The sequence below is a fragment of the Phasianus colchicus genome, chromosome 3 (assembly GCF_987193195.1).
Source record: "Phasianus colchicus chromosome 3, bPhaCol1.hap1.1, whole genome shotgun sequence".
NCBI lineage: Eukaryota > Metazoa > Chordata > Aves > Galliformes > Phasianidae > Phasianus > Phasianus colchicus.
Genome location: NC_143438.1, coordinates 53,253,449 through 53,275,165, shown reverse-complemented (window position 1 = coordinate 53,275,165; position 21,717 = coordinate 53,253,449). Strand labels below are relative to the sequence as shown.

The following is a 21,717-nucleotide window of genomic DNA, read 5'->3' as shown; positions in this document are numbered from 1 at the left end:
ATCTTCATAGTCCTCCTTTGGACATAGCATACTACACAGTTCCACCTATCATTGAGGAGCAATGCTGCTCAACTTATGGCCCTCAAGGTGCTGGATGGGCTGTTCTGGGCAATAAAAATCATCGAGCATTGTTGTGATGGGAAAATGTGATGGCAGCTCTCTGACACACAAATACTCACTTGCTACAGGGGGTTGGAGCTCGATGATCTTTAAGGTCCCTTTCAACCCAAGCCATTCTGTGAATTCTAAGATTCCATAAAGTCAGATCTGCCCTTCTGAAAAAGACTTGTGAGTCTCTTCCTTCATGCAGCTAGGTGAGGCAGCCCTGGTCAGGATGGATGTGCATAGCCCTGGGCACCAGAACTTGTTTATCTTCTAGGGGTAATATACAAAATATATTTTTGATTGGCCTCAATAAATGCTGGATTGTGTGTCTTGGAATACGTCATCAAATCCCCATCAACTGGGGAACTCCCATTGTCTTCAACAGTACACAGATGACACCTAATAGGATAGTAACGCACCTGACCAATAATAGCATCACTGGTGAAAATAACATTGAATTCCTTTGTGAAAAGCTAACCACAAAGCCGTATTTGTATCCTGAAGATGATAGTGTACAAAAGAGCAGGAAGCTCTCTCTTCCTGCGTAGATGCTAAAATAGCTTAAAATTGGGCGTTATCAACAGTTACAATTTCTTTGTGAGTCCCATTTTTTTTTTTTCTTGAAAAATCTCATCTACAATCAAATGCTTGTGTGAATATTCTACTTTTGTATTAAAAAATCAGACAAAAATAATTTAGTAATCCTCCCATCTCTATAGAAGAGACTGTCAGTTGTAGCAATAACTCCCTGTCTATTCCCAACGTCTCTCAAGGACCCCAGGTATTTTATTATCAACTTTTGACTGTTGAGCGTATAACATGCCAGTGGCTACTGTGGTTACAGAGACCAATACTGTTGATTTGTAAGCTGTAAATGGTCAGCAATTGCTGTTTGGGAACTTCCACTTAAAAGTCTGCAGAAGACCCAAGTGGAGTTGATGCCCTGCAGACTTTCAAGGCAGGGCTGAATAAGGCCCTGTGCAACCTGATCTAGCTGTGGTGTTCCTTTTCATTGCAGAGGAATTGGACTCAATGGTCCTCAGAGATCCCTTCCAACTCCAAGGATTTTATGATTCTTTGTCTTGTGTATTTAGAAAATAGGGAACTAAACAACTGTTATTTTTTAATTTATTAAATCACAATATTTTTCAGACCAGTTTCATTAATTTTTAATGGTCCAAATCCAGGTTAAATAATTATTCTTAAAGAAAGACCATCAGTGTGAAAGATAAAAAAATGAAAGATATAAATTCAGTCAAATCCTTTCCACATAATGCCTAGTAAGCTCTTTGAAAAAAATAATAATCAGAAGGTGCTGAAAATAAGAACAACAAAACAAAAGGCTAAAATTTAATTAAATAGAAGGAATGCTGAATGTATCTCAAACTATATAAATCTTAGCTTTGTAGTAGGAGAGTCTCAAAGTTTCAAGTTCTGAGGTTTACAAATCAAATTGTAAAAGCATTATATGGAAAAAGTTGCGTGACTATGCTGCTGCATACTAAAGGCTCTGGAAAATGAGAGCCCTGTGGTAAATAGCTTGTTGAAGGCTGTACTCATGAGGTGCTGTCTTATTGAAAATGAGGGAATTCCTTCTGCTGCAACCCTGGGAGCACAGAAGGATCCAATGTGAAAGCATCATGAATATTTCACTTCTTGGGCTGCATAATTCTAATAGCTTGACTTGTGTAGGACCAAATAAATTGCTGTAGTATCTAGATCATCAGTGGTGCACAAGGATTAATTCACATAATGTTTCAGGTTAAGTTATACATAGTGTAACTTCATCTGAGATGAGATGAACAAAATGGTTCCTTACTCTTTAATAACTCACAAAACCCAATATAGCTGAGGTCACAAAACCAATATCACTGAGGTCTGGAAAGGATGAAGGCAAACAATAGGATGCTAGGCTGGATGCTGTGCCATCTTAATAGTTTTCTTTATTTCAGTGAATATGCAGAGCAGAGGCAGATACATTGAATAGAGAATGCATGGCCGTGACATAGAAGCGGAAACACAGGGAGACAACAAACAAACAAACAAACAAAACAAAAAGAGGAAAAGGAACATCTGAGCAGAAAATTTATCAGGAGAAAATGAAATGAAGTAACACTTTTTGCTTCAGCAGCCAAAATGTGGGGGAATTTCAGGAAGATATTTTTTTAATACCAGAAATCATAATGTATGTTTGTCAAAAAGCCTGATGAGAAAGTGTGTTCCTGACCCTGGGAGAAAGAGTGCAGTGATAGCATTGTGTTGTGAAGTACCTGCAGATGGGAGGTTACTGTAAAAAGTGAGCGAACAAGATTGGAAATGGTAGTAAATAGATAGATGGAATAAAACCCCAGATAGAGAATGAAACCCCATCCCAAACACATTGTACCAGCTGCTGACAGCTACCTCAAGGGTCTGTTTGTTTTTCTCAGGCAATGGCTAGCCAGCCTGCCATGCCAGTAACATATTATTGAATCAAATTGAATTTAATTTCACACACACGCATACATAAAAACAAACATACATATTTACCAGACGTGCAGCTGTGCCTGATGTCTCCCCAGAAAACAAATGCCAGGATACATGCAGAATACCCCCAATGAAAAGTTATGCTGGAAATGATTTGATTTGATGGGAAATTACTGTGTCATTTCCTTTCTAAGACTGTAGCACTCAGAATGTAGTACTGTAATAGGCTATTTGCAAGAACAGAGCATGGATTGTCTACACAGTCTTTTAACATCTTGTAGGTGCCTCATGCTTCTTTGCCCATTGTAGATGCAGGATTTTGAATCTATGGTTTCTCTTGTGGGGGAGAACCAGCCATATCTGTGGTTTGGGTAGCAGGTGTGATTCATCAGGGATGTAACGGCACATTTCTTAGAGCAGATAGGGCTTAAGTGATGTGGATACAGTATATATTCAGTCCACACAGCTGACTCCATCTGTTGGTACAAGTGCTGCAAAACCTTTTAGAATATTTGAAGTTAGTGATTGCTATAAAGGGCAAGGAAATGAGTGCGTACAATGTATTTACAAAGAGAGAGATGTGATGCAAAAATTCATGCTACATTAATGTCCTTGATTTTACTAAAAGATTCATGATACACAAGATCTCCTTTTGCAGTGTGTCTTGGGAAATGTAGTCCAGGAAGAATCAAGCCTGATGGAAGGAGAAGATGAAGCTCTAAGACAAGCGCTTTGCCACTTCGTGTAGGCACAGCAGCATCTCAGAGGATGCATTTTAATATTGAATTACTGCAGAAAGAAACAAAATGTTTCTCTTTCAAATTGCATTCTTGATAGCATTTTGTTTTACAGATTAAAAAATGTTATCATTGATGTTGTCAGCAAGATGAAAATCTTGGCTTTCCTTGTAACATAGACTTGAAGCCAGAAACCCTCAGCTATCTCTAAGGTGGTTGTGAAACTATGATCAGCTTTGTAGAAGCTTTGTATTATCTTTGCTAAGAGGCTAAAACTGATGACAGTGTATCCCTCGTCTCTGCAGACAGAGCAAGATTGTAGAAAGAACTGAACAACCTGGGAGCTTGAGTCATAGTTTATTGAAATCAATAAGATTCTTCAATAGGATTCTGAATTATGTTATTAATCCAAAAGAAAAAAAAAAATCTGGACTCTAACAAGAGAAGCTGTATTTTAGCGGCTACAGGAGCAGAGCAGGGACTGGAAGCTGTAGCAGAGCCCTGAGGAGATCACCTGTTTTTCACTACCACAGAGATGTCCTTGCTGACTCTCTTTATCTGCAGACGTGATCTCATGTGGCAGAGGGACTCTCTCCCTGCGGTGTGTCCTGGGGAGTGTTAGTTTACTGCCTACCTTCCAAGTGAGCATAACTAAGGAGCAGTGGCACAGGAGTCTGCAAACATACTGTAGTGGGCTGTTCCCAGAGATTCATCCAAAGATTCCGTGCTTACCTCTGCTAGTCTGTAAAACAATCTCTCAGAAAAGTCATTTAAAACTTGACTGCACAGACTAGATCATAAGCAATATAAAAAAATTCCTATAAAATCAGGGGTAAGTGACCAGATGATTTTTCTTTCATCTGCATCATCCCCAATGTTGTAGAGTACTACTCATCTCAAGAGATCTCATGGCACATTGCAAGCTAAGCCATGAATTACGACTGGCTCTGGGGTGGATGGTCATATCAATCAGTCAAGCTGTACACAGCGTGTGTACATAATGAGAGGAAGAGAAACATTATTATCATTATTATTATTGAACACATCCGAGTGCTGTATCCCATTATCTTAATACACACAATATTCACAGAGGAGTGAGAAAATGGGCAAGTCACTTAATACCGATGAATTATGGTTTTGCTTCAGTTCGAACGGACTAGTTTAAAGTAAGATTAAGACATAGAGCACCAAATTCTCATGAACCTGATGAATAATATAGCCATTATACTGTATTTAACACGTAATTGAATTCTAATTCTATGTTTCAACTTTTTCTTCCTGTTCTGGTAAACAGCTGAGAAATTTGAAACTTTGGTCTTTTTGTATAAAGAAAGTGCAGCTAAGGATACATTCTTAAAGAAAAAAAAAATGTTAATGTACTGCTGGGTTTGCGTTTTGTTTCACGGAGTGGTACTAATAATTGTGAAGATCCTTATAGTTTGCATATTAACTGCTGCAGATATGAAGGAATAATCAGAGAATTTAATTATACAGAGCAGACTATTTCATCTTTTCTTTCATCAACTGTGCTTTACGTATGCTAACATTAGCATGCAGAGCAATACTGTATGGTAGTAAATTCACAGGCATGTGTAGATTAGGGCAGAGACTTGCAAGCATTTGATTAATAGGTAGTCCTTAACTTGCAAATATTCTGATTTCCTGTCTTTTATCATGCACCACATGTTGGGTAAATCAGGTTGCCTACTTATTCAAAGCACCTATTTTTGAAGTGCTGTTGAGGAAGTAAAGTTTTCCTTCATTATTTGTATGTTTGTTTAATTCTACTAAAAATAGGAAAGGGATGGCTCTCAACATCATCACTGATCAGAACTGGAGTGTACCTACTGTCTTCACTAAAAAATTATGAGGAAAAACCCTACCCTTTCCACACTAATACAGCACTTACAAATCTGAGGTTTTCATTTGCAATTACTGTCATTTTGAATTGCTTGCTGTTCAGGACGTGTTCTAGATAGGAATAAAATTCTTGTAACTGAAGGTCCAACCCCTTTCTACCTTGAATCTGTAGTTCAGACATCTCTGTCATATTCATATGCATATTCAAAGCAAATAAGGGAAATAGTTTAAGCCAACTCTCCCGCTTCTACAGTCAATGATACGAGTGCATATTAGATAAGACTGCAAGACACAAAATTCATGTAGAGGCATATTGTTCAAGTGTAGACTTTCGAAGAAGGGGACTGCTATGAAGTGAAGGCCTGAAGGAAGGGCACAGCAAGCATGAACCCACTGAATTTCATTGCCAGTGGCAGAACAGACACAGCTTTTATTCCCAGCCCTCCAATGAGTGGTGCCTGAGCATGCCTGAGAGAACATGCACACAGTCTCTGTGGAAATTGCTAACCATAAATCTGTTTAAGCCCTGAAAAAAAAAGGGTTTGGAGCACATGAAGAGCTGCAGATAGACTGAAAGAAGAGCAGTGGAGAGAAAAAGAAAAACAGTGGGAAAAACGTGTTTTATCTTACTGCTACCATAGGAAAAACCTCCCATGAACACTGAGTATTCTCACTGTTTTCAGAAGGGCATTAAGTAAGGTGAGAAAGACTTATATTCTTATCCTCATTAAAAACGTGTTGATGAGAGTTTATTTGGAGAAAGTTTCAGTCTACCGGGTCTTCAAATAACTTAAGGATACCCTTTAAGATGGTTGTATCCTCTTAATGCATAATGCTATAGGCCAAAGAGTTTGGTAGGCTTTCATGAAGGTTCATCATTAGCAAGTGCTTTCTATCACACAGTTTCAGTATAGTACTTGATACAGAAGAATGTTCATTAGAAAAAGGATTACTAGAAGGGTTTTTAAAGGATCCCTTTTTCAGTTATCACCACCAATTTTTTCCTTAAATTCTTTTTAGATATCAGTGTAGTAGAAAATTAATTGGCAAGGTGAAATTGCAGGCCAGTGCTGAAAATTTATCCTAAGCAAAGCCTGGCTAATATTGACTTCAGTGTGCAGTAGCAGCACGTTTCTGCTGAATGGTGATATGAACTCTCCATCTGCAGATGTCAGCCTCCTAACGATCCTGCTGGTCAGGGCTGAACATATGGCTGAGTAGTGTTTTTCAAAACTTGCTTCTGCTGGCAGGGATTGGCCTCTTCATGCTGTGGACTTTGTTTACAGATGGGGAAGAGAGGAGGAAGAAGAGGAGAAAAATTGGTGTAAATGATCTGACTGCAGTGGTGCTGCCTTGCAGAAACATCGGGCTTTGCATCTGGTACCTGTTCTTGCCTAGGTAACCCAGGAGAGAAAAGTGCTGTTGTAGGAGTGAAAAAAAATACAGAATTAGGCAAATGTAATTTAATTGAAGATTAAGCCTACAAATGAGTTGTTAAAGAGCCCCATACGAGTCTGTTGAGGTCATTTCATTTTGTAAAATGTGATCTGCACACACATTAACAAATTATTATAGAAAAGGCAATATTCTTTATTTACCAACTAATTTAGTTCAGTGTGCCCTATTGAACACACAAGCCCTCCCTCAGGTCTGACATAAGAGCAGCATATTTTTGGAGTGAAAACTTTTGCAGTTCTTTTAGTGAATTTTCCTGAAGATCTCTGATAGGTACTTGGTTCGTGACATTTGCTGGCTACACTGGCTACACTGAGAATTTACTGTCAGCATCTGACATGCCATTTTCTACTTCTGTTTCAGACCTGATGGAAACATTCTGTATCTGATGTTTTGCCAGAGTTTTCTAGATCCTGTGTCCCTTCATTTGGGAACAGATCCTAATTCTCTCTACAGTTCATATTTCACTTATAGCCTTAGTTCATCAGGGTTGTGATGTGAAGACTGGCTGAGGGAGCTGGGATTGTTCATTCTGGAGAAGAGGAGGCTCAGGGGAGACCCTGTTGCTCTCTAAAACTCCCTGAAAGGAGGTTGTGTTAAGGTGGGAGTTAGCCTCCCTTTCCACATAACTAGCAATAGGACAAGAGGTAATGGCCTCGAGTTGCATCATGGGAGATTCAGGTTGGATATCAGGAAAAATTTCTTCTCTGAAAGAGTGGTGAGGCACTGGAACAGGCTGCCTAAGGAAGTGGTTGAGTCACTGTCCCTGGAGATGGTCAAGAAATGATTAGATATTGTACTAAGGGACGTGGTTTAGTGGGGAAACAGGTGGTAGATAAATGTTTGTACTGAATGATCTTTGAGGTGTTTTTCAACCTTGGTGATTCTATGATTCGATCACTGTGTGTGCAAACAGAAATCTGTGCCATGCACTCAGACCTTTGGATGCAATTTTGTGCTAACCTTACAGATGCGTGACCAAAGGCCTGTAAGCCTGACCAGGTAACATTGCTTGTGAATTACAGCAAGCCCCTTCCTAATCCCTATTCACTACTGCTTGCAGAAATCTAGAGGGACTTCCATTTCAGTTTATCCTCCAGGAAATTCCTGTCTCAGAGATATCACTTTGCTCCCACTCAAGCAGGCAGCTTTCTCCCGGAGTAGGCAGTATACTGGCAACTGAAACAGAGAACCAGCCCCTGGTTAGAGCATGCTTTGTTGCTTTAGAGGCTGCTGCTGTCCCTTTTGGCACTGGGGCTGTGAACAGCTCTCTTTCCTCTGTAGTACCTTGGTTGTGTCAGAACCAAGGCTCCCTGTGTGTGATGTAAAGCCACTAATGATTTCTCATCCATTCCTACCGTAACCTGCCTGTACAGCACCAGTGCAGCTGAAAAGCTGATCCCTGGTGCCTTTACTGATGTTGCTAATGAGGTTACCAATTAATGGCACCTAATGGTCTGTTGTAGCAATGGTTTTGGTGATGGAGACAGCTGTCCTCCGGGAACTGTGCTGAGACCATGAACTCATTTTGTGTAAGCAAGTGAACAGCTGTTGCAGAAACATAGATGGGAGAGATTAGGTCACACACTTCATCCCTTCCACCCCAGGGTTATTCCTTGCAGCTCACAGCAGGTGGAAGCAACTCGAAGGGACAGAAGCCCTTGCTGGAGCTGAGCCCGGAGATCTAGACAGACTAACACCATAACCTACTAACAGTCTTCTGATCCAACCCGTTACCCCGACTTTTCGGAGTATTTCACAAATTACGCAGGCTTTTAAAGTAATTTATTATATGTATGTTTTTGAGCGTTGTCACTGAACAGTGTTGATCTGTGGTGTTGTAACCTGATTACAGTATGTAACTCTTGGCACATGCATAATCACATTATTTATTAAAAAACCTTCCTCTGGGAACACCCTTATATCAGACAATTTAGAGTATGTGGAAGATAATTCAAAAATACACATTTAATTTCACGGGCAGCACTTTGGAGCAATGAGTTCTCACTGTTTATACTTTAGGTTTCTTTGGGCATACAGTAGTTGCATTTCATCAGTCTGAAAAAAGGTGGCATTATAGATCTACATTGCATTCCCCTACAGCTTGAATACCTGTAAAGTATAGCACACTTTAAAATGTAAATGGGCAAGTTTTGAGACATCAAAGGACTGTGAAGAGTTAATATTATTAGTAGATTTACCACTGCTGTTTCCTGAGCTGATGACAATACCAAATACAATAATTAAAAAAAAAAAAAGCAGCAGAAAGAAACACCAAAACATATCAAACAGGACCACTTTAGTATCTGCAGTCATCAATTTTATTATCCTCTGCAGTCAAAACTAATAGAAGAGAATTAGTTGTTTTATTCTGGTAACCTTGTTTGGGACAAACAATTATTGTCATTCTCACAAAAGAGAGATTTATTGTATGTATTTATGTATATTGCTATCCTAATACTTATCTTCACATTCAGTTTTACTTATAATAAAAGAGTAACACGTTATTTTAATGGGATGAATTTTCACACATTTTCATCATGTTTCATGGTGGAACTGAAGTCTTGGCAGTTTTTCTAAGCTTAAAAAATGCCATTTCTTAGGATTCACACAATTATAGAAAATTTTTTTCAAAGTTCCTCATACTTAGATGAATCCTCTAATGAGCCATCAAGAAGAAGTAAATGCATTAAAACTTTGATAATGAATGTGAGACGAAGCAAAAACTTTAGATAAAATTTATCTGTGTTGCACTCCTCGTCTTTGGTTATCCTTAATGTCCTAGCTTAGTGTCCTACCTTGTAGCTTACAAAACAGTGGGTTTGAAATGAGCAAGTGAAATGTACTGAATATTTTCAGAACTTCAGTGAATTAAAAAAAAACAACAAACAAACATTTAAAAGACAAAACTTAGTTATTTCTAATAGAAAACCACCCCACTAGAAAACAGACAGCATCCTTCAGAGAACAGGAATTGAAAGTCTGGTTAACGTTTTCAAAGGAGGAAATAGTTGTCACTTTTCTGTATTAAATAAGGACTTCTGGACATACTATTTGAAAATAAACTAAGATCAGGAATTATTTTCTAGATGCCTTTTTTAAAAAATGAATTCATTGCTGAATTACAGTCTATTCAAATTTATCACACAAAAGTGCAAATTGCAGTCTTCCTTGAGGTGTTGTACGAGCTCTTCCTTTCCATCCAGTTCTAGCTACTTTTTACTAAATATGACACACTTAATGTCTGGGTTCATTGTTTCTGTATTGAATGTATCGACTGCAGATAGTTTTGTTCAAAAAAGCAATCATTTTCTTTCTCTGTGAAATAAAAACAAACCCCAAATCAGTCAAACAAACAAACCTCTTACGCACACAAACAAACAAACAAAAAAAGTGTGAAAGGCACAGTCGCAGTAGGACTGTGCATCTAATGATGAAAACATCACCTGCCATTTCAGCAGGCTAAGCAGGCAGGAATTTGCTGACATAGGAGGGATGTAGAGGGAGGAATATGGCAGTATGGTTTCCGTGTCAGAATATATGATTGTTCAGCATCTTCCTTCCTCCTGCCCTCCTAGTCAAACCAGGGCAGTGTGTGTCCCTGAGCTAGACACATAAGCATCTTCCTCACCAATCTGGGTAATGCTCTTCTCAGTGTGCACATGTGAAAAATGCGACTTGCAATGAAGATGCTATGGCTGCATCTGTATTGGTGTTTTGGTTTGGAAAAGGAAAATGTTCTTCAAACAAAGCTCCTGTCCGCATTCACTTAACTGTGTCCAGTGCCAGGGATCAGTCTAGAGCCAGACTGAAATACGTGTACTGTGAAAGCAGCTCCTGGTTATCAACAGCTTTAGCTCTGCAGCTCTGCTCTTCTTGTGCTGCTCTGCTTGCTCACCTACATATCACCTATAGTGTTTGGTTAGACTAGATCAACAGACTTAACAAATAGTAAAATGTGGCCTGCCTTGTGACCTATTATTCAGAATGGTTATGTGAATGTTTAAAAGTCTAAGAAGAAATAATGAACAAAAAAGTAGAAATAAATTAAAAAAAAAAAAAAGCATCAGCATGCTTAGGAAAAAACAGCATTCAGACCTTAGTTAAGAAGTAGCTCTTGATTAAGGAATGTAACCTGCAGGCTCTGTCTGCTTTGAATTCTCACTGGGGTTTTGCCTGTCCTCCCTCCAGGTTCAGTATGGATTCAACTCAAGGTATCTGTTTGAAAATGCTTCTTGCTTCCCACATCTGTACTTATTTTAATGGGAGATACAAGAGACAGTAGACAGGCCTCATGTTTCATTTCTAAGCCCTTCTCCTGCACTAGCCCTCGTGATGGTAGGTTTGCCTATCCATCCATAACTCTCCTACGACAGATGAAAAATAAAAGTTTCTGCCCTTCTCCAATATGGAAAAGCTTTAAATATTTATCTCAGAGACACTGACCAGTTGTTGTCCTCTTTGTGCCAGAAGACCAAACAGGTTTCTGATGATATCTCTGAAGGTGTCTTATCAGTCTTGAAATCATTCTCAGGATCATACTACTACATTTCATGGAAATAAACCTTTCTTTTGCACCTTGGCAAGCTAGCTTTCACAGTCTATTATCTGTAATTGCTAGAGCTTGATTTAATGGAACTAGTGATTTACACCAGAGGATGACCTCACCTCAAATTACTCAGTAGGACAGTCCTTTTAGGTGGGATCTTTTAGATTTAATTGGCACTCATCACTCATTCTCTTATGGTTTGTTGAAAGATTTTGCTTTGGTGCTTTCCCATCACCTGAACTCGTCCAAGAGACAAAGGGAAAAAGAACTCAGTGTTTATGTGGTCTCTCTTGCTGTTTATTAGGTCTCTGAAAATCTCCCATCAGGGCAATCAGAATCATAGAATCACTCAGGTTGGAAAAGACCTTGAAGATCATCGAATCCAACAGTGACCTAACCATACTACCCTAACTTTTATTCCTACAGCTTTCATAAATCTCTGCTCAGAAGAAAATCCTAAACTCTGTATTGTTTATTTTTAGTTTCTTATCTCAAATTTGCTATTTTACTTCAGTTAATTCTATTTTCAAAGTTAATTCTTTCTATTTTCAAAATTTATTTCCACAGTGAAGTTTGACTTGGTAATGGCACAGCCAAGCTTATTGAGTTACTCCTTGTAAGGTTAGTGCTCTAAAAGTTCCAGAGAAAGAACTTGCCCTGTGAAAATGGTGTATTCTTGCCTTCATGAATCTTTGATTTTTCCTGTCTCCATCTGCTGGCAGAAGATGAGATTAACTGTTCAGATGGTTCATGCAATGGGTATCAGAAACAATACATTTCAAATAATAGATGTCCCTTTTGCTCTTATAGGGAACTTCCATTAGGAACTGGATAGAAATGATCTTTTTATTTTTATGCCACTTAATAATATGTGCCAAACAATAATTGTTTTTGATCTGTTGTAGATTTCTGTGATGCAGACAGTAGAGATTTAGGTATTCAAATGAATGTACTAACAACTTGAGAATTCAAATCAATGTGCCCGTGAAAGTAGATTTGTTCATTTCTACAGTAGCAAGAGATGTTCTTAAATAGTAATCAATCTTCTTAAATTTTCATATTTTTACAGCTACATCTGAGCAAGCAGATAAAGGCAGTAAAAAATAATGGCGTTTTCAATCTGATGATTTACTGTAAAACATTTTAGCAGGCAGGTATATAAGGATTATGTTACACATAAACTATTGGTTCATCCTAACACACCACAAATGTTGCTGGTGTTTGCTACAAAGAAAATGAAACACCAGCATACCATCATGTCAGGAGTTTCTTATGTATAAGCTATCAAGGTGGCTGGGTTACATGCAAAAAATTTTGTAAGGTCATAGAAGGCATTCAGGGTTCAGGGCTTCAGTCAGCAAAAGACTGCTTTCAGTCCAATGAAAATGCGAAAGAGCAAAAAAACGTGATAGTCAGCTGAGATATGATGGCACAAATGTGCTTTATGTTCTCTGTAACCCAAACTGGTATATTCCAGAAAATTGTTATACAAATATTGCAGCAATCAAAGTGGTCTTGTATTTGCATGTGATTTATGTAATGTGACAAAATATTTAGGTTGATTGTTATTTCCATCTTCCCCTAAAGTTTTGTAGATGCTTCTGGCATTGATGTTTTTACAGCAGTGGTTTTTATAGATTTGAGCATTTTTTATAGAACTACCAACCAAGCCTATTCTTTTATTTGCTATTTCCTTCTATCACATTTTTATAGGAATATTTTTCAAACATTGTAAAGATGCTGATAGTTATATTCATGAAGCAAGAGGATGTTTTTGAGTCCTATTTCCCCCAAGAAACTTCAACATGAGATGTAGCAGGTGTTCTCAAGCAAGAAACAGCAAGAACCTTTTTTGGTCAGCTTTAATTTTAAAGACTTGTTTTATTCAGCTAACTGCTAAAATGACTGCTTTCTGGGTTTTATTTATTTATTTGTTTGTTTATTTGTTTATTTATTTGTTTAATAGATCTTTTTTATCTCCTTGCTAGGAGTTTTTTGCATCATTGGCATCTTTTTTTCTCTTTACCCATGCTAGCCCTGCAGGTCCCATCTCAGTGTAGGAGACTGACTTTCTCCTCAGGCATCACTGTTCAAAGGGATGCCCAGCAGTTTTTGAGAGGTGCATAACTGTCAGTAAAATCAGTACCATCCAGAAGTATATTAGAGTATTCTTCGTGTAGATATCTAAACAAAATTGAAAAACTTTAATCTCAGATTGCAAATTCAATTTGTAGGGCTGAAAATGAAAAGAAGCATTTATTTATTTGTATCCTAAGCACATAGGAATAAACATAAATGAGATCTGCAGTGCAAAGAGTAAAATTAAGTAACTTTGCTGTGGTAGAGATTGAAACTGTTCCAGCTTCTGTAAGGATGAATCGTGCTTTGTAGTGATTGTCACACTGTTGACCAGAGAGGAATCTGAGGCAACTGATTTAAAGTAAGGACATACTTCTGTGATAGCTGAAACAAATGGGATGACAGACAACCTAAAAAATTTAAGAATCTAAGTCCAGTTTTTGGAAAGAAACATGCAGTGAAACTTCTATCCCTAAGTCAACACCAAGAGTGGGACTTAGGTTCTTGCCTTGATGAAAAAGATGCCTAAAAATACCCCAGTGATTTATAAATATCTTTCCTGCTCTCCTAGAGCTGTTAGTCTCCTTATAACTTTGAAAATGATCTTTGAACTTCTCAGTTATTGAGTTATCAAGAAGGGCCTCAATTAATATCTGGTCTATCCAAGAGAGGATTTACTCAAACTGTTCCTGACAGATACTTTCCTAACCTGGTCTCAAAATCCTCCTGCGACAGAGATCCCCAAACCTCCCCAGGCAAACTATTACTGTACTTGACTATCCACATCAATAGTGAGCTTTTCCTAATGCGTAATGTAAATCTCCCTTGCTGTGGTTTAAGCCTATTACTTGTCCTGTCCCTTGTGGACATTTCATAGCCTTTCAGACATCTGAATAGCATTATCATGTATTCCCCCATTCGTCTCTTTTTAGACTTAGTTGAGGCTAAAAAATTTCCCCTTAGGCACTGTGAAAATTTTACCCAAAGCCAGCTTATAAAGAAGACCTGCTTTGTTAATGTCTTTATCAAATAGCAATTTCAGGATAAAAGTGTAATGTAATGGCATGTGATAGGAAAGTCTGATACAACTGTGTCCACTTCAGAGACATCATGGTTTAAATGGAGGTCTGGGGTTGTAACATTTGCCCAGATTTTTGCTTGCTGAAATGTCAGTGCTGGGATATCTAAAGTCTTAGTAAATAGCTATCTCATTCTCATTCAGGTTACTTATCTGGTGTATTGCTGTTAGAGCTTATGTCTCTGCAGAGCACTGCCAGATGTACTTAACAGCCTACTCACGGCAATTCAGCACCTTTTTTAACACTGCAGGCTTTCTGAAACAAGGTCTGCCTTATCACCTTATGCAGCACTATGCAGAATGAATCCTGACCAATTCATTGCCCAGGTCCAACCAGATTCATTTACGATGAAATACAAGTATAATTGCTAAGTGATAGTGTTATCTCTCCTGAAGAAGTTTCCACTCCATGTACACCATTTTTTTTTCCTATCACTTCTGACTGACAAGATTTTCAAAGTTTGTATTCATTTTCTGGCATTTCAATTAAAGGGCATGACAAAGAGTTTGTGCAGATTTTACTACCTTGTATTTTTAAAAGTTGCAGTGATACTTACTGCTATAGTCAGCTGAATGAAATGTAACCAGAAAAACACACTCATACCATGCTTACCTCTCTTTGGGTCTCAGAGACCAAAGAAGGAGGGGCAGGGGGACTGACAAAAAAGAACACCGTACACTTATGGCCACCAATGGCAGCAGAAAGAATTTCCATCTTGAGGTTCTTTTTTGAATACTTTCCTAATGTTTGTACGTGTCAGCTTTGCTGATGTGGCATCTCAGGTTTTAAATTAATATTGTTGTAATGGATTTTTCTTTAATTAAAAAAGAGAGCTCCCCCACAGGAAGTTTCCTAAAACAAAACTCATTAGTAATAAGCAGATAAAGTCTTTATCAGTTAATCAACACTATAAACTTCTGACAGTTCTGAGAGTGGCATGAGATAACACTGTCGTCATAATAAGAGCATTTGAAATCATTAGGAATCCCACTGAGCCATTTGGGTGGTGTGAAAATAATGATAGAGGATGGGCCCCCTGCAGAACTCACATGTGAATTCCCCTAAAGATTAAAGCAGCAAAAATCTTGATTTTGTCTTGGCCCCATCGCTAAAACTTTTTTTTTTTTTTTTTTTTTTTTTAAATAATACACAGCAATGAAGAGCAATAAGAAGAAAATTCTTAATGCTGCTCATACCAGAACCTGGCATGATGCCACAAAATTTTTGAGCAGGTGGTTAGTGAAATTTTAAGGACTTTTCAGGGGATGGGAGCATCTCTGCTGTCTCTGAGCTCTTCTTCCCAGCTGATCTCTCTGAGGATTTAATCTTTGGTGGAGACTGTAAATTCCTCACCTTTCCTCCATCCTCAACACAGTCACATCTGCCACTCTTCTTCTTTGCAGGACTATGGAAATCCTCTTAACGCGCATAGGGAGTTCTGCTCCATTCCAGCTTTCTTGAGACAGGGAGCACAGACTGCTGAATGGATGGTAGAAAGCATCTAGCTTTGGGCAGGGGACTTCTTTGAAGAAGGCTCCTGGGAAGAGCAGGGGCATGATGGAAGAGGACAGCACAAGCTTGCATGGCTAGTAGAGTATTAACACCACCTAATCTGATACCATCAGGCACTTGTAGAAAGCTAGCTGTAGAGATACTGATATTTTCTCTGTCATTGCTAGTGATGTGTCAGTGCCCCGTTGCCACCCTGGGGATCCTTTGAAGCCATTGGGATTATTTAGGTTCTTTCTATGAACTTTGTGAAAAATAAAAGTGTGTGGGCTGGAATAAAATGGTGAGGAAAAAAAATAGTAGCTGTCCACATCCAGCAAACTTACTGGAATGGATTACTGGGAAGTTATTAGTGTGGGGGCAGCAACTTGGAATCGTGTGCAATTGTTGTATTTTAATTTCTCATCTTTTGTCTGTATTTGGTCACAATAGCAGTTGCTGTCGTTACATTTGCTTTGTTACAAAAGGTTTTTTTTTTGTTTTTTTTTTTTGTTTTTTTTTTTTTAGTGGCATGACTTACAGCAGCAGTAATGACATTATCAAATGTGTTAGGTTTTGAAGGTTAAGTGACATTGTTGCCTTCTGAGATCTAACTTTAAAAATTGTGATGGATTGCAAGTGAATGGGCCATTCTCATTTTATTTCTCACATACTTACCTTGTATTACAAAACATAGCCTGCTTGATAGCTGCCTGCCCTGGAAAAACAAGAATGCCAGTTCCTGCCTCTTCATTAGAACTGAATCCATAGACAGCTGTGAAAAAAATAACCAACCTCTTATGGATGATCCTATTTAAAGGCATGAATTGAATGGTAGTGATTAATTTCAGAGCCACTGGGGCTTCTCTCTGTTTAGAAGTCTCCAGCTTAGAAACTGTGATAGTGTCTTCACTTTTCTGTCCCTCATTCCAATCTGTCCTCTGAGTAAAAAAAAAACAAACCAAAACAAAAAACAAAAAAAGTCCCTTTCTTTTCCTCATATTGTGGTATGTCTTCCTGTAGTGTATTTTCAAGTAGATTTTCTGGCAGTAAATTGTTTGTAACAACTTCCTTTGTATTCATAATTACAGTCAGCTCTGTCACCTGCAAATTAGAACCCTTTATTAAATACCTTTATGAGATGCTAGGTACAGATTTACTGGGAGGGGAATGAGATGATAAAAGCTCTTGGATTCTTATTAACAGCCACATAATGCCTTTCTGTACCACGTGGTGGGAACTGCTTCTGCTTTTGCATGTTGTTTGTGCATTTGGAGAAACAAGCATGGGTACTTTTTGTATCATTTTTAAAATATTGGAGTGAAAGGTCGCTGTCAAGAGTCTAAATGTCCTGGTCTGGTAAAATGAGCTGATTGCGGGGAATGGTGTCATATAATCTGATCCTTCTGATAATATAGCTTTTTTACATTACTCTTCCTGTCATACACTGAGTGGGTGACCTTCAGTTCCCAATGGCAGGGTTTTTAACTTGCTGTCACAAGAGGAGAATGTGTCCCATGATGATCACCATTTACCTATTTATCCTCTCCTTATTTTTTTTTTTCTTCTCTCTTTTTACTTTCCAGGATGGAGTAGGTGTAGATGAGAAGCTGTCTTTACGGCGGGTAGCCGTAGTAGAAGACTTCTTTGACATTATCTATTCCATGCATGTTGAAACTGGGCCTAATGGAGAACAAATCAGAAAACATGCTGGACAGAAGAGAACATATAAAGCAGTAAGTACAAAAAAACCCAACAAACATCCAACTGAAAGTAAACATTAGTCTCTAAATGCATGAATTGTTTGGATTTAGTCATGTGACATGCAATTTGTGTTTTTGGTTTTTTTTCCCACTTAGATTAGTATTGCAAACTTCAACCTTAAACTTATTTCAGAGGCACTTCAGTAATGCATGCCAAAATGCAATCTGGAAATCAGGAAGGCCAAACTTCCTACTCATTGGATCCATTGACTTCAGTAGTGATGCTCATACTGGTAGAAGAATAGAATTTGTTATTTCTATAATAGCTTGACACTTTCTCTAATAACTATTATTAATTAACAAGTTGTTATTGAACGAAAGAAGTCTGAAAGAAGACTTAAAAGGTATTTAGACAACTTTGCTAAATGGGGTGTTGTATTTCCACATATGAAGTTTCCTTATAATTTATTGCTGCTGACTAAATATTCTTAATGGAGGTTTAGTTTAGATATTGGGAAAAACTTATTTACAGAATGGGTGGTTAAGCACTGGAATAGGCTCCTCAGGGAAGTGGTTGAGTCACCATCCCTGAATGTGTTTAAAAACCATTTGGATGTGGTGCTCAGGGACATGATTTAGCAGAGGGTTGTTAGAGTTAGGGTAGTATGATTAGGTTGTGACTGGACTTGATGATCTTTAAGGTCTTTTCCAACCTGAGGAATTCTAATGATTCTAATGATTCTAACCATTTCTTAATGAAAAGCCAGAAAATGTGTGGGCACTCTAGGTTTCCGACATCTCAAGCTTTAGTTGTAAGAAATACCTGTTTTTCCATTACTATTTTTTCGGGTACATAACAATCTTTACTATGTCTCTCTGAATCCCTTCACATATATTTTATTTATTGGTCATTTCAGACAGTTTGTTGCGGGATAAGCTCTTGGCAATGTTTCTCATAATTTGTTCCTAGCTGTATTGACCTCAACATAGATGTATGAAGGAAGACACCAGTCATCTTGGGTGTGCTTTGTATGGCTTTGAGTGATATTTCAGGATTAACAAACACAAACTGTCTAAATTAATTTTCATCTGTCACCTCAGCCATTTTGATACTTGGTCTTGTGTTTTAGAAAGCATTAGAAAAGTAATATCTTCATTGACCTTTTTCTCTTCTTTTTGTTTTACTTTGCTAGGCTGTTCAAATGTATAGGTCACAACGTTTGTAGAATAAGATACAGGTGTAAGGAAAAAGAAAGAAAAAAAGACTCCAGAACAAACTAATATCAATTCTTGCTATCTGTCCCAAGATAAGAATTAGACTAAATAAATAGGCTTCAAACTCTTCCAGGCTAACTGGGGAAACACATGCTGCTTTACTGGCCCTGTCAATGAAAATGTTCTCACTAAAAATGATACGCAGTAGTGTCAGTCTGTTCCAGAAAGCCACACAGTATCTCCTTGTGTGATGCAGCAGAAGGAAAGAGGTAGTGTCTTGAGTAATAATCTTGTAAAAACGATACCCTAAAAGCTTTATAAATCACACAGAAGTACTTTGGCAGATCTTAATTTTATTAAGTGAATTGGAAACATGATTAATTTAGTCTTGCTTCTTTATTCACAAGTCAAAAGTGAATCATCCTTGACTTCTGTGAATATATATATTATGCATAAGCATTCAGCAAATAGTTTGAGTGAACAATTTTTACAGAGATGGTGCTTCACCTGCTACAATTGCAGCTGATACACCAGAAGGAAGGGTTGCCATCCAGAAGGACCTTGAAAGATGGGCCCTTGTGAACCTAATGAAGTTCAACAAAGCAAAGTGCAAAGTTTTGCACTGGGGTTGAGGTAATCCCAGATATGTATACAAATTGGGAAAATAAATCCTTGAGAGTAGCCTGTCTGGGAAGGAGTTAGGGATCCTGGTTCATGAAAAACTTAAAATAAGCCAGAAGCGTGTACTTGCAGCCTGGAAAGGTCAATGGTATCAGGGCTTTCATCAGAAGAGGGGTGGCCAGCAGGGTGAGGGAAACGAAAGTAGCCCTCTATTCTGCCCTCATGTGGCCCCATCTGCATCCATGTGTGGGGCCAATACAGGAAAGATGTCAAGCTGCTGGAGAGGGTCCAGAGGAGGGCCACGAAGATGATCAGAGGCTTGAACACCTCTCCTATGAAGATAGGGTAAGGGAGCTGGACTTCAGCCTGGAGAAGAGAAGAATGTGAGAAGACCTCATTGCAGCTGTCCAATATTTAAAGGGAGTTTATAAACAGGAAATAAACTTTTTACATGGGTAAATAGTGATACGACAAGGAAATGGATTCAAACTAAAGGAAGGGAGATTTAGGTTAGATGTCAGGGGCAAATTTTTTACTGAGTGGTAAGGTGCTAGAACGTGTTGCCCAGGGAGACTGTGGATGCCCTTTCTCTCAAGGTTTTTAAGGACAGGTTGGATGGGGCCCTGGGCAACCTGATCTAATACTTAATCTATCAGCTAGCAACTCTGCCTGTAGCAGGTGGGTTTGGAACTTATGATCTTTGGAGTCCCTTCCAACCCAAGCCATTCTGTGATTCTATGGTTCTATGTGCTATTTGTTATTCATAATTCCTGGCATGTGATGATCACATTGCTTTTGCTCTCTGACTGGACAACTAGAATGTCTCAACAGAAAAAATGATGGGAAGAAAGCCACAGTTTTGGTAAAAATTGCTAAACTTCTGTAATACATATATCTTTCATACCCAAGTATTTCTAAAAAAAATACATGACACAGATCTAAGGACTGCCATATAGTAATTTTAGTAATTAATTTGCTTATATATGCATGAGTCACTATTTTCAATTGAGAAACTGCTTTATTCAGGACTTTGAATAGTATTCAAGCATGGTTAGAAAGGTAATTAAATTGTTAGAAGTAATTTAATTAACCACTGTTTGCATCTATATGGAGAAACAAATTTGGAATTGGTAGATCCTTTTTCATTTTTGATAGTGCCCCCCCAGTTGCTGGAGTACTCAAAAATATTAGTATTTCTTTCTAAAAATATGTTCAGAACAGCTTACAGACTCAACTACCAATTCTGTAATCTTAAGTGAGTTGTTAATGTCAACTGTATCAATGGTATTTTTGCAACTGATTTCCGTGAAACTTTCTATGGAGGTGCTGCACAGGAAGGTACATAGGATATGGTGCTAGGTAATTTAAAAGAGCAGCATATTGGAAGGGAACTGTTACATTTTCATGGTACAGCAATGTACCAAACTCAAACTTTAAGTTTCCTTGGCACAGTTCCTACAGATTATTTAAGAAAGCATCTGTGCTTCAATATTCAAGATTAGAATAAGTTCCCATTTTATTCTTCTCCATGCACTAATACGTGAGAAGGGAACTGTACAAATTCTATGTCAATGATTTGGTAGAGTAACCTTGAAAATACATATAAAAGAGCGAACTTCCCATTTAACTAGCAGGTTTCATGCTCATGCTTGACTTGTATACAATATAAGATTGATAGGCTATGTTCTTTGCCAGCAAAGCTGTAGGTAGACTTATACTAGTAAAAAAAGGCTTGACTTAAACACGTGAAATGAAACTAAGAGTTGTCATGCCTTTAAATTATATCCAGAGTGTTGCAGTATTGAAATTCATCAGAGTGAAGGGCTACTTAATACAACATTTATAATTTTGATTAGTTCTACAGTTCCCAAGGAAGTTTACAAACAGGAGGGTCTTGAGGGAGGGAGATAATTCCCGCACAAGGCAGAATATGGGACACAAGGTCAGGCTAAGTCATTGGCTCAGCAGGAGAACAGTTGGCTGGGAATGGGAAAGGAGTGTGTTCCTTGGTGCCAAGGACAGCAGTTGTGCCCAAACAAGAGCTTTTTTCCTCCAGATTCTCTAGGAAACCAAGCTCCACAGATGGAGGAGTGATGTGTGGCCTAGAGGAGTTACCTGAGCAGCCAGGAGGAAGGGCAGAGGATCCTCAGAGGGGTGGCTCTGCTTGCACTTTTGTACAGCTCAGCATCCTAGAGGAACTGCTTTGCTTTGAGATAGTGCATTTTTGTCCATGTCCTAAAGGTCTGTTTGGATGTGTGCAGACACTGGGCCCTGAGATATGAGCTGCTGTACTGAACTGGAGACAGGAACACACAGGACAGAAATGTTCAGAAGAATTGGTACAGCTTAATGTGAAAGAC

General features: G+C 38.3%; 1 protein-coding gene across 5 annotated transcripts in view; it reads left to right on the top strand.

Annotated features, from left to right (window-relative positions):
* Nucleotides 1-21,717, top strand: part of NOL4 (nucleolar protein 4) — a 186,021-nt gene that overhangs the window by 18,197 nt on the left and 146,107 nt on the right. For 4 of the 5 annotated variants that reach the window (XM_090137539.1, XM_090137538.1, XM_090137540.1 and 1 more), the window contains exon 2: nucleotides 17,405-17,554. In XM_090137539.1, the coding sequence (XP_089993665.1) occupies nucleotides 17,405-17,554 (150 nt within the window). Of the gene's footprint in view, nucleotides 1-17,404; nucleotides 17,555-20,157; nucleotides 20,220-21,717 lie in introns of those variants that run through there. The other variant, XM_090137542.1, reaches the window with a different exon arrangement.